The sequence below is a fragment of the Lasioglossum baleicum genome, unplaced genomic scaffold, assembly GCF_051020765.1.
Source record: "Lasioglossum baleicum unplaced genomic scaffold, iyLasBale1 scaffold0021, whole genome shotgun sequence".
Taxonomy (NCBI): domain Eukaryota; kingdom Metazoa; phylum Arthropoda; class Insecta; order Hymenoptera; family Halictidae; genus Lasioglossum; species Lasioglossum baleicum.
Genome location: NW_027469081.1, coordinates 1,492,587 through 1,506,893, shown reverse-complemented (window position 1 = coordinate 1,506,893; position 14,307 = coordinate 1,492,587). Strand labels below are relative to the sequence as shown.

Genomic DNA, 14,307 nt, shown 5'->3' with positions numbered 1-14,307 from the left:
CAATACGCTTCAATAAATACATATGGACCATTTATTTTGAAAGTGGTGCAAGTCCATTTTTTGTTGTTTCGAGAAAATTAAAGGTTAGCATAATATGTTAATTAAAAAATTTAGGCAAATTATATGAGGTCCGGCAATGTTTCTACTGTTTTATCAATATGTAATTTGGTTTTTAGGCGTATTTTACTAAACAGATGTATACTTACGGGCTGCAAATGGACTTACATCACTTTCAAAATTAGACAATTATATCCAGTATTATTATCCAGTATTTCGCTTAATTTTGTTTATTTGTTGCATATATTTTCCTTTATTTTGTTCTGCGGTATCTAAGTTCTCAGTTACAATATCCTCATCTGATGAAGATTCTACCTCTATTATTCTTTTTCCCTTTTTACGATTCGTTAATTTGTTGTTCATAGCGGAATTATCTTCATCCTCTGAATCTAAGATTATTCTTCTGTTTAAATTCATGGGCTTTATTTCTGTGTGAATTTATTTAAAATTAAATAAAATAAATATTTTCAATTGTCATAAAATAATATTGATTCACCATTTGTTCTTACCTATATTTTAGGAAAAAATAGAATAAGTAACCTAAAACGTAATATAAAACAAATGTAGAATAACAGGCTACTGATCTGATCGGCAACCATCTGCTAAGCCACCTACCTCTGTCAATTGGACTTGCACCACTTTCATAATCGATAATTATGCAATTTCATTTACCGACCAATTTTAAATTGTACAAAACATGGGAATTTTTTAAGAAATTAAACACGGACTAGTTATACATAAAAAATTTACATTAAATTAAGCATGAATTACGTGATATCTCATTTTTTTCAAAGATGGACTTACACACACACACCACTTTCAAGATAAACGGTCCATATATACATTTCCTTTTTTTGAATTGATTAATCAGAAAATGGCTACGATAAATGGCTACGATAATATTGCATTGTCATTCAGTTCTGAGCAATGTTTAAATTTCAAGTCTCTTGCTCGCCGAGAAGTTAGTTTAAAATCAATGGCAAAAGTACCGAACAGACAGACAGACGAGAAAGCGAGCTAATAAAAACGTGGTACATAAAATGGTGTCGTTGGTTTTTTCTCCTCACTGTATCACATTAATCAACGTGTTGAATATAATGTTGTTCGACATGTCTTTTCTCGACGAATTCATTTAAAAATGCTTCGAGAGCTTCTCGAACAGTTTGGTGCAAAATGATATAATACTTTTCTTTCGTAATCTGATTTGACGTTCGCCAGCGAGTAGACCCCAAAAGGAACGTGTTCTGCTTTCGGAAGTTTCGAGCAGGCCAGCATGCTGTTTTCAGGCAACAGCGAGACCGAGTCGCCGTGCTAAAAGAGAATAATAGGACGGCCGAGAAAAACGAACGTCGCCTGAAAATACACGGTCACTTTGAGGATTGACTCATGCAATAATTTATATTGCTACCTCGCTCTCCCTCTCTCTCTCTCTCTCTCTCTCTCTCTCTCTCTGACACACACTTTCTCACACTCTCCCATACTTACTCTCTCCCTTTATTTCTTTCCCCTTCTTCGCTGTTTCTCTCCGTATGCACCGACTATATTTAAGTGCACCACACCGCGCTTATGAGACAGAGCGTTCCTCATGGGTTACTGTCCTCTTCTCCGACTCCCCCTTCGACCAAGTAAACGCCTTTACGCCATTTATATACCGTGCACAGAGGCGTCATATACGCGGCTATGCACGTGCACCTCGTGCCGCATGAATGTACGCGGACGCGGTGGTTCCGAGACGTTCGTTCTTTTCTTTTTCCTTTCTCTTACTCTCTCTCTCTTTCCATAGTTTTCTCCCTACTTTCGTTCTTTTTCTCCTTATGGAAAAGGTCGGCGAAGAGCGAGACTCTGCCGTTGTTAACTGATTCCGGTGTAATTAGATGCTGCTAATTGCGCATGGCACAAGTTTAATTAAGCAAACCGCGATAACCTGCACAACCGCTACTACTCTTTCGCTTTTAACGTGCAATCGGGGAATTCCTGTTGTTCCGAACAGGTTTCTTTTCCAGACGTCGGAAACTAATGCACGTAATGGTATACACATCCCGGCCGGCCTCCCTTATCGGAATCTCCATTATTCGGATGGCCTAAAATTTCAAGTTCTCTTATCTGAATAGAGAGGCTCCTTGCTACGCGGGTCTTCTTATAATGCAGTGTCCTAGATGGAAAGGTAACGCACATACTCTGCAATATCGAGTGAGATTCGTGATGAAGATTCTGAACAGAGAATAAAATTCGATTCTGTTGTAGTCGATAGAGACATATAGCCTTTGGAGAAAACATAAGCAAATAATAAATATTAGATGACTGCATAAACTCGTGCCCCATTTTCGTAGATGTCGCACACTATACTACACGGCGGAGTGTAAAAAATTACAACATATAGTCCATATTCTTTTCTACAATTAGAAAGAAATCTAATTGTAGAAGAGAATGGTGACTATATAATTGATTAATAGGGGGAGAGGGTAACTTTTCCTCTCAATTTCAGTCAATTTCCCTAATCTGGCGACTCTGGTTCTACTATTCTCATGGTTCAGCTATCCCCACACTCCTCTATGCTTTCACCCACACAAGAAATAAATATTTATATCACACACACACACACACATTATGTTTTCCTTTAGTATTAACCGGCTTGATCGAGTGACGCGAACAGCCTGGTTAAATTAAGGCCCGCGATGAATAAATCGAGACCCGAGGTAATATTTGAAATGTACATTATATTCCAAAATAAATGTTGTACTTTCGAACATTTATTTCCCTTCACATAATATAATCATATTTAAACGCATATCTGTTTACATGGTGACAAGAAATAACGGAGTTAATCATTTCTTGTTATAATTCTGTCAAATTGACGAATTTTGAAAAACCAAATAATAACAACCATAACATGGACCCTTTAGTATCCATATACATATTTAAGAAGTTTCGAAATGGCCACCCTTTGCGCCGATGGTGCGTTATGATGACCAAAAGACGTGTGCGGACTTTTCGAACCGTATCTGCAAAATTTTCACCATTTTTCTAATGAATTTTCACAATATCTATGCGTTGCTCGATCGTGTAATTCTCCATGACTAAACCGCAATACTTCTTGATGCCAATTGTCACAGATTAGTACTCGAAAATGTCAGGTCATTTTGAGACACCGTTTATTATAAATGCTACATAAGATAGAAATTGTTCTATATTGTTCTATTATCTAAAATAATTGTTGTCAACATGTCGTTCCGTCCAAGTTGGAAAGGATGTTATTATTTTCTATGGACAATCGCAGATACATACATGTGTTCGTAGAAACATATGCGGTCCAGTTTCAGCAGTTTCGGGAAGCCAATGGTGTTTCCGGAAACGCGAAATAAAATTCTCTCCGTAAATGTTCTGTTTCCCGAGAAACGACTTCACACGAAGTTTATTTCTGACATCAGGCACACACCAGCTAAGTTGCTGAACAGATAGCGACTTCGAATAATCTGCGGCACAAACGACGTACAGTACCGGCGAGAAGTTTCTAATCGTTTGGCGATTTTAGTACAACTCTATACCACGCGAAAAACATTTTCTGACAAAATTTTGCTGACAAAATTGTTTTATAACGAAATTTCATAAAACATTTATTCAAATTTATATCGATACTCACAATTTCTTTTAAACAACCATCATTCCATTGTTATTTCCCCTTAAACGGTTTCGGTTGCAAATATAACCGTTGTGTATAGTTACATTTGTTTTTGGTCATTAATAACCACTATCGACGGCGGAAATAATTTTTGGTTATTAGTAGACTGCGAATTCTATGCATTTATGACAGAAATGAGTAGGTGCAATTTAAAATTAAGACAGACGAATTTAAAAATACTTTTATTCTATTCTTAACCCATTGAACGTATTAACGTGTTCGCTACCAGCATTTGTTTCGTTGCTTGCCTTCCTTGTTCGAAAGTTTTATTAAACGAAACGTACCCAATTTTGAATGATTAAAACAGTTTAGCAGAAAAAGTCACAGATTCTCTGAAAATGATGCATTCTACTATGACTTTAAACAACGAACACTGCATAAAATTAATTTGACTGTTTTTAAGTGAACGGTCAGACTATGGATGTGACATATTTGTGACGGTGGCAGCGAGAAAATGAATTTCCATGTGACTCCGATTTGTCGGAATTCAGGTAGAAAATTTTGATTTTCCATAAAGATCCGCTGTCTACTGATAAAGTGTCACTGGCGTAGCAGCGTCGACCGTAACAAAGAATCCGAATATCCGAACGCGACGGTGTACGGCAAAGAAGAAGAGCGAGAGCGGTCTTCTAAGAAGATCGAGACACGAGCGCACAAACCAAGCGCTGGGAAAGAAACTCGCGCGCGGAATGTTTACCACACACGAATCCAAGAATCCAGATTACCTCGATACCGTGGATTCCAATGCTGGGGGATAGAAAGGGGGAAAAAAGAAGTCTATCCAACAAATTTCCCCGCTATTACACAAAGACCCTATCGTGTTATCTTGGGATTATTTTCTTATCTAACCCTTCGCAATTTCCGCATCGCGAAACACCTCGAAGGAAAACGCTTTCTTCTGCCGACTGCATTTTTCCGGCACGGTAATCGCCAGGTTTTACGTCGTACCGTTTTATTGGATGCACGGGCACACGCACAGATGCACACTATTGCACACACGTCCGGACTGTCCGGACACGTGGCTACAGGCACGTTTGCAAAGGGTCTACCCGGCGGAAAGTATCTATGTACCATATGTATACCATGGGCTTCGCTTCGAATATTCGCCATTGGCTGCTGTGTCGTACTGTTCGACGGAACCGGTTAAATATTTCATCGGTACACATTTTTCAATGCGACGGAATTCGGATAGCGAACAGTGATGAAAATGACCACCGAGTTTCGGCCCGGAACACTAACATTTTTAGTTCATCGAAATTTCATTGAAATTGGTTAATTGGTTTACGAGTTATATTAGGTTGTCCCAAAAGTTCCTTCCGGAATGTGTTTCTTTAATGTCGCTAAATAAATACAAACAATACGATAATCTGTTATGTTAATATTTTAGTGCTTCTTAATATGAATTTGCATTATGTGCATGCATCGAAAACCAACTTTTGGGACAACCTAATATTTATTTAGCAATATTAAAGGATCACATTCCGGAGGGAACTTCTGGGACAACCTAATAAATGATCAAAAGTGGTAAAAAGGCCGAAAATCTACAAAAATTGCAATTTTCACCAATTTTGATCGTTTATAACTCGTAAACCGATTAACCAATTGCAATGAAAATTTCGGAGCGAATATAATTTATACAAGTTGACCAAACACATTTTTTTAAATTTGCGTTATTGGCCCAGCTAAAAAAGTAGTAAAAATCAATTTTTACTATTTTTTTTTTTTCGCAATTCCGACCAAATGCATTTATTCAAAATATTTTTCAGACGTCATTTACTAAATTAATTTTTCTAGCCTTACGGAGAAATTGAAATCGTTTTGTCCACATTCATAAAAAAGTTATTCTGATTTAAAGTGTGTTGAATCAGTTATGCTCGTTAGTGTATGCTTCGTTAATAATTCCACTTCATTCAATAAAAATAGATAAGTTAATGAAGCTTCGTTTCATTTCATTCATATATGTTAAGAACGGCACACTAAAAATACGTGTATAAACAAACTTGAATTTCCAATGTTTAATAAACAGAAATTACGTTAATTTCATAGTGTGCTATCTTTTCGTCCCGGAGTGTATACATATTTGAATAGTCATTTCATTAAAATATAGGAAAACAATATTTCAGACAATAGTGTTTAGAATAATGATATTGCAATTAATAGTATTGCAAATAAGAGGTTTTTATCCTCCAACTTTTTATAGTAAGGGAGTGTGTCGTAAAGGTGGGGACATCATACAAGTTGCGTTTTTTTACACATTAACGCACTCGAACCACGAATGTCATTGTTGTCAACATTTTTTCCGTTTGTACACAAAATTTTCATAAGCATTATAAGGAACAAGCTCTGTTCTTCAGTGTAGCTGTGCTAAGCAAATGCTAAAAATGTTTTCCAAACAGTTTTATCGTGTTTCTTATTGATTTGCTTTCAACTGAAAATCTTTCAACCACGATTGCTTAAATATATCTAATTTCGTGCAATAATAATGATAATTTTATAAATTTTGTTCATTTAGATCAACCGCACGATGTTCGAAAGAGACCAAGTGTAATTACACGTTAAGGATTTTGAGCACGGCAATATATCTTTTCGATATTTGCATATTTAAGCGTGAAAACATAATCATGTTGGTAACGAAGTTGCCTCGGCAATTACAAGCCACACGATACGTAGTTAAAGTCGTAAAACCCATCAACGCGTAACCTTATCCGCCGTAAACTACATTGGATAGACTAAAAATGAGGCGAGACGAAATATGCAAATTCATTCTAATTAGAAAAATTGAAGATATCTGAGAAAAGAAAGTCTAACGACAGACATTGAATTCGGTTCTCAAATTGTAACTTTAACCAGTATCGAAACTTTATAAAAAGATTTATGAAAGAACAATAATATAGAAATTTTCAAAATCTATTTTTTAGAGACGTGGAAACGATGGAAAATGTTCTAGCACCTTTGGAAAAATGTCTACCATTCCCTCTTTTGTTTACAAAATCAAATAATTTTTTTAGAAAACCATATAATTAGTAGACTGCGGATTTTATGCATTTATGACAAAAATGGGTACATACAGTTTAAAACAGTGGAGGTATTAAAAAGATTTAAGGCCACCAGTGTATTATTTTCACGTTCACAAGATAATAATCAAAGGAAGAGTGAAATTTTTATTTGGCTCCTGTGTCGTGCAACCAACGCGAACATTTTTCATTTTGCGTGAAGATCCGCAGTCTAATAATTAGTAATATTAATCCTGTTGTCTGAAATTTTATAGCGATCAAATAAGAGAGAATATATGTAGACTGAAAGATTATTTTACTCGCTTATTTAATGGTTTCAAGTAAATCTCGCGATTATTTCGTAATTAAAAGATGAAGATGAATACTGAATAAGGTTAATAAAAGATATATTAATGCTATTGGCGCACTGGTTCGATCGAATGCTGAATAAGGTTGCTGTGTGTCCTTCCTGCAACGTGAATTGCAACGAAAAGACTAGAGACGAGAGAAGTGGGCGCAGTATTTCATGTGTGAAATGTGGGTGCAGTGTGAATGTGCTAGTTACGACTCCGGAAGTGATACCTACGGCCACTGCAAAGAAATTTTAAGACTTCGAATACTCGAGATGATTAATCTTGTGCCGGATAAGATTATTCGCGAAAATGTTTCTATTTCCGAAAAAATAGGTAAGGCTCCCATACGTTAAAGGACTTTCCGATTCCTACGGATTTTCTCGCGACATATGGAGCATAATTTCGGGACACAGTATGCATTCCCGAAATAATCAAAGCGCCGTACCGGGCACAGGGGTTTCTCGCGGCCAAACGCGCGGTTCGGAGCCGAAAGATTCACTTTTAAAAATACACCCGGCTCGCGGCAGGAAGCCCAAGTTCTCCATCCACGTATCTACATAGGTCGGTGTCGAAACCGGAAAGGAGTCTCTGTCGAGTATAAATATTTGCATTCGCATCGAATCAAATAGGTAGTCGGCTATTATGTTAATAAAGACGAGCTTCGGCGGGGAAGCTGAAATTTCGTAACTATTGTAATCTCACCCGGTGATGATACAATCGCCTTTCTGCGGAAAGAGACTCGCCTAACGTCCTCCGTGTGATCATTCTATCAATACGATAACGATGACGTCTCGTTCAAATTGTGAAACGCGTTAAACGTGTCTACCGTTTCACAAATATGTATAAAAACTTAACGGAACAGTAGCATGGAATTATTATTACACGTAAAATACAAATTAGCTACTTGATCATTTAAAAGTAACTCGAGGAACTTTGATAACTGTGATAATGGTAGACGTGTTTCTGTGGTTTGCACAAGTTTAATTTATTATTTAATATTTCGCATATATTGCTTTAAGAACGTAGGAATCTGCAGTTTAATAATGGTAACGGTGATGAATAGACTGCGGATTTTATGCATTTATGATAAAAATGGGTACGTACAATTTAAAACAGTGGAGGTATTATAAAGATTTAAGGCCACCAGTGCATTAGTTTCACCTTAATAAGATAATTAAAAGAAGAATGAAATTTTTATATGCCTCCTGTGTCTGGCAATCAATGCAAACATTTTTTATTTTGCATAAAGATCCGCAGTCTAGTGATCAAGAGCATTACTCAGATTCATCAAGTATTATATTAATCATAAGAAGACAGCGGATTCTATGCATTTATGACAGAAACGAATAGGTGTAATTCAAAACAGTAAAAACATTAGAAGAATTTAAAAATACTATTATATCCTTTTCAACCCATTAAATACACTAAGAAAGAAAATAAACTCATGTTACAATTCAGATAAAACATTTTTATTTTGCATAAAGATCTGCGGTCTAATTGTTATTATTAATGATTTGCTTTAATAAATTCCGATATATTCGTCTGAATGATAACATATGTGCAGATATTAATCATAATATTAATTGGCATATACGAACATTTTTTGTCAATTTCTTGTTGCAGAAATTCTTTCTTTTTTAAACACATAAACGGATAATTTTGATAATTATTCTACTACACTCCAATATCTTTAAGAAAATATGTACATAATATCGTTTCAGATATCGTTCTTTGACAATTCCTTTGTGAAACATTTTCCGAGAGGTTAGAAAGCGTTTAAACGTTATCTTTCATCAGACGGAACAGTTAATAGGTATTTATATGTATATCCGAAGTGATTCCCGGAGAGATTTCAACAGCATTTGCGTAACGCATCATGCGTATCTCTGGTGTTGAATCTCGGTTACTGCAATTAGACTTTATCAGCCAGAATTACGTGTTCGAATCACGGATTAAAATTGATGAATCACAACCAGTTACGGCTGCAACGTTATCTAGGAAGCGTTACTGCCTCAATTTCTTTCGAGATACGGTCAGACGGACTGAATGTCCGAGCAGACCGAGCAAAGACTATCTTCTGTTCTCTAATAGACTTTCTCAACATCCAGTCAGCACAGACTGGAATATTTTTCGTATCGAGAATTCAATTAATTTACAAATAAGGTTTAGAAAAGACTACGATATTGTGTGTAATCACTAGACTACGGATCTTTATGCAAAATAAGAAATGTTTGTGTAAAATTTGCGCAAAAAATTGTGTCATCATTTAATTATCTTATTAAACTGAAATTAATTACATTGATGTCCTTAAATCCTTTTAATATGACCACTGCTGTAAACTGTGCAAAGTCATTTTTATCATAAATGCATAAAATCCGCAGTCTAATAATCACGTGTAATGTATTGGATGATTTCTGAATACAGCTTTATTAATCAATTAGAATTGCAGAAAATTTCACCATTTTCTAATTGTAATTTATAACCAATCTTTGACTAAACTTTAGGGAAATTTAACTTTTTGTCTATTTATCATATTCCATTTTAGTGGAATGAAAAGAAATACATACATAGTTGAAATTAATAATTATTTGCTTATTGTGAAAGAAATTATTTCAAACAGATGGATCAGTTCAATCTTGACGACAGACTACAATCGAATTCTTTGATATTTCACGTTTCTTAAATCGACACAATTGCAATTAGTATATCCTGATTTCAGTATTTTTACATTACGAAGAAACTATTTTCGTTATTCTATGAGTTTCTTGTATTTGTTAGACTCTTGTGATCACTAGACTGCATTTATGAAGAAATTGGTTGGGTGAAATATAGAACAGTAAAATCCGAAAAATTCAAGAACATCATAATGTTGTTTTTAATATAACAAAGTTGTTAAGGTATTAAATCAATGCAGAACATTTTTGTTTTGCACAAAGATCCGCAGTCTACTGATTCATTTAGAATGCTATCCATGAACTTTCACTTTTAGACAGCTAACAAATAGACTTTGTGTTGTTCTTGTGGTTTATTGATTCATCTTGTTATACGAAACCTGCTCAATCATTTTTACAGACTTGCTCCATCCGAAACTTTTTTCGGAAAAAAGTCGAATTTTCTCATCAATAATTATTACGAGCAAGTGACAAAATTTCGATCTTCGATCACCGTTGCTTGTTTAAACCCAAAAAGTTTAAAAATCGATATTTTTCAATCATTTTGCTCATTGATTTCTTTTCTTTATACTTTTTTTATGACTATCCTAAATTTCAACAAAATAATCAACTTTTTATTAATGATTTTTATAGTTGAAAATTTTAGAATAACTGTTACTTTTTCTTCGGGTAAGAATTCAATAAATGGAGTAAACTATCTTTGAAATATGGTTACTCGAGAAGTAAAAGTCAAACGGAGACTGTTTCGCGTCGCGTCGGCGCGTTTCTAAATGCAGGTAGCGAAACGCCAAAGGATTCGAGGCTCGGGTACCTTTAATTCGCGTAATTGCACTTTACCATACCTTCGGGTAGAGGATGCAGGGTCACCGCCGTTGACAAACGCCCGCTTCCCATGGAAACGAGATGCGGTGCTTCCGTTTGTACCCGCAGCGCTCGTCCAGCCTCGCGCACCTCAAGACCGGCGGCGGCCATGCCTGAGCAAAACAACAGTAACAAAAGTCAGGAAAACATTCAAAGGAGACATAAAACAAAGGACTCGAAATACAATAAATGGTACGCAACGGAAGCAATTAGAGTAGAAAGAATGCCAAAATACTTAATCTTCTCCGTCCTTTTGTCAAATATATTCGACATTACATGAATGCGTTTTTTCAAGGCCAATTAGTTTATCACACTCACTTTCACTGTTCGAAAGGAGACCTCTGCACTTTAGAATTGTTATTGCAGTAGTCGGCTGATTGTTTTAGTCAGTTATTTACGAGTTGAAATGCAGTGGCGATCAAGATGGTGAAAGTAACAAATTTCGCAGCGAAAATTAAAATATACACAACCACCGGATTGTGTTTAAAAAACATTATTTTAAAAAATTTCTTTTCACACCACGTAGTAGACTAATTGCTCTATCTTCTCAAAAAAGTTCAAATCGTACAGTCCAATATTAAAGAAGTTATCGTTTTTTTTTTGAGAGCTTGCGAACACTAATAGGAGTCGCTATAATATAATAGCTCAACGTAAAGCGTTTGTACAAATTAATAAACATAGAACCTAGCATTGTAATTAAATTGCGGATCTTCGTGCACTTCTGTCTCTTGAAAATTTTCAAAAAATGCTAGAATATCAAATTTGTCGGAGTTTAGTACGATTTTTCTATGTTTCAGATCTACACAAAGGCTACTCTACCGCTGAAAACAAGATTTTATTTGATTCCGCTTTCTTAAAATTCGTCTAGAAATATTGCAAATTGCATAAACATCCGCACAGTCTAATTATAATCGAGTAGCTGTTCTAGTATTCGAACACAGTGACGAAGGGAAAGCAATCAACCAATACGAAATTACCAAAAATCAACCGGGTTCAAATTAATTATAGAGATCGCGAACGGCTCTTGGTAACGTTATAATTTCACCCCGCGGAACAGACGCATCTCTCACTGCATTAATCGCGTGTATGCATCTCAGAGACAGGTGTTCCGCCCCTTCTTTAGGTACACGGTGCACCGACGACGATCGAAATGAAATTGCGGGTTCGCGGGCACAGATTCAATTGATTTCGCGAGTGTTGTTACGTGCGATGTTCTTGTTAATCTGTCTCAATTTCAGGTGTCGAGTGGAACACCATCCATCAAATTTTCAAAACAAAAATTATGAATCGTCAGTTTCAATCGAGTCGGCTAAATACAGCTATTAACTCCCTAACTGGTACACCGGGGTCTCCCATGACCCAACGAAATTTTTGTACGCTAGTTTTCAAATCAATCAACATTTGTTAACGTTACATTATTTTCTTGTTTACCACTTTCAAAAACAATGTATGTCGAAGTACTTAAAACTTGAATTGTATCAATTTTGTAACGTTTTTGTATAAAATTAGTATGTACAAATAATCGCATAATATATCTTTGAAAATATAAAATGCAATAAGAAACTGAAGAAGATGGAGCTCCTGCTAATAGATTTTTCAATGGTTCAGTTGTATGTAAAAGTATCTCATGTTAGTAATTTTCTTTTAAATAAATAATTTTCAGTGAAGTCGTTGCATCGTATTGGTTTTAAAAACCTGTAGAATTATGAATTGCTGTCGCTTTTGAATAATTTGTTGAGACATTCTCAACTATTAGAAAATTACTGTTTTTTGGTAAAGTTTCAAGTGCTAAATTGTTTAGATCGTAAAAGTCTCGATTTTATGCATTTATGAGACGAATGGATAGGTGTAATTGGAAACGGTAAAAACACTAGAAAAATTTCAAAATACTGTAACATTATTTTCAACCCATTAAACATATTAACCTTCAGTTACTCGCACTCCACTTTCTACATAACGGGCTACAGCATAGAACTTTATACGACTCCAACGTAAATAAATTTTTATTCTCAATAAAATAACTACTTTATTATAACATAAATATTCACTAAAGTATATCCCACGAGAGAGTAACCCCATTTCGCGCAGCTTAGAAGATGGTACGAGCGCACAGTGGGCGAGAGAAACCGATCTTTTTGGACAAAAATCTGCCGACAGCTCAGTTTTTCATCGATTCAATTGGAATTTTTTTTTAAATGTTCGCGAAGGACTATACTTTGATGACGTGCTGCGCGAAAATCGTTAACTGTCACAAGAAATGAAGAATCCTTATCTACAAAACCCAATAACTCCGATACTTCATCCGCCCATACCATATGACCCAACTGAGTTGCCGACACTTCTTAACCCTAAACCCTAAACCGCAAAATTTTAAACTGTAAATCTGGCCCTGAGAATTACCAATTGAATAGGTTTATGGTTAAGAAGTGTCGGCAACTCGGCTGAGATATGCAAATTTATGTTATTGGGTTTTGTAGGTAAGGATTCTTGATTTCTTGTGACAGTTAACGATTTTTGCGCAGCACGTCATCAAAGTAGTCCTTCACGAACATTTCAAACGAAATTCCAATTGAATCGATGAAAAACTGAGTTGTCGTCAGATTTTTGTCCAAAAAGATCGGTTTCTCGTCCACTGTGGGGCGTAGCGAGCCTATCATCTCTCACTCCACTACCCACTCCCCACTTTCTTGAACCAATTAGGGCGAAGATGCGCAAAGACGAACGAAAACTGGTCTCTCCGCGGGGTTACTCTCTCTCGTGGGATATACTTTAGCGTAGTCGACACCTTTGTTCACGCTTGGAACACTATATTTCAAGTTTTGAGATTGAAAATATTACATGGGAATAATCAATAGTCAAGAAAGAAGATTCGAGATACTCCAGTTCGTTGCAATTCAGGTAGAACATTTTTATTGTACGTAAAGATGTCTACATATTACCAACTGAGAATCAATGCTCGTTTTCACCGTGCATTTACGTCCGAAGTGCAAATAATTTTCAATGCTAAATACCGCAAAGATCCGAAATCCTAAGCCAAGATTAAGTGAAACAAGTTGCGAAGTAAAACGACCCGATCTTGCCAGACGGCGAATATGATTAGCGAAATTCGTTTCCAGGTGAAGCTACCAGGCTTTAGGTTGTTGAAGCTTACTGAATTAATCGGGATTTAAATTACCGGCCGATGAAATCCGAGGAGACGTAATTCAACCAGCCTGCGCCTGTCCTACATGACCATATAACAAACTGACAACTCCCGTCGATTTCTCGATGCGCGACACGTTTAGGATGGCGAACCTTGAATTCTCCCAGGTAGACGTCCAAGTTTTCAATATTGCGGCTAGTACTGGCGTTCAAATTACCAATCGAATTTTGCCCGAGGCACTTGCGATTATTCTACGCTTCTCCGCATTTGCTGAACGTCGGTTTAGCCAATATGTATTTACTTTTATTCTTATTTGAAAAATGATTCTGCGGTGTATTTACCTTCTTCGCAGGAAAATGTCTTGCAGTTGGAAGCAATATCGAACTGCCAGACATGAGCGACGTCTTGCAATTTCGACAACGCTATTAGAAACCATCGAATATGTACAGGGTGTCCCAAAATTCGTGAACTTTCTGTATATTAGTCAATATAGTCTTAACCTTCTCCGTGTTTTCGTCAAATATATTCGACATTGCGTCATCAATGCAAT

The 14,307-nt window shown here is 36.0% G+C and overlaps 1 protein-coding gene across 2 annotated transcripts in view; it reads right to left on the bottom strand.

The window, feature by feature from the left end:
* The window catches only part of LOC143219132 (uncharacterized), a 117,657-nt gene that overhangs the window by 42,357 nt on the left and 60,993 nt on the right, over window positions 1-14,307 (bottom strand). The window contains exon 2 of one of the 2 annotated variants that reach the window (XM_076444972.1): window positions 10,597-10,728. The exons of the other annotated variant lie outside the window; for it this stretch is intronic. Within the exon in view, the coding sequence (XP_076301087.1) occupies window positions 10,597-10,726 (130 nt within the window). The 5' untranslated portion in view covers window positions 10,727-10,728. The remainder of the gene's footprint in view (window positions 1-10,596; window positions 10,729-14,307) is intronic. 2 annotated transcript variants of the gene reach the window in all.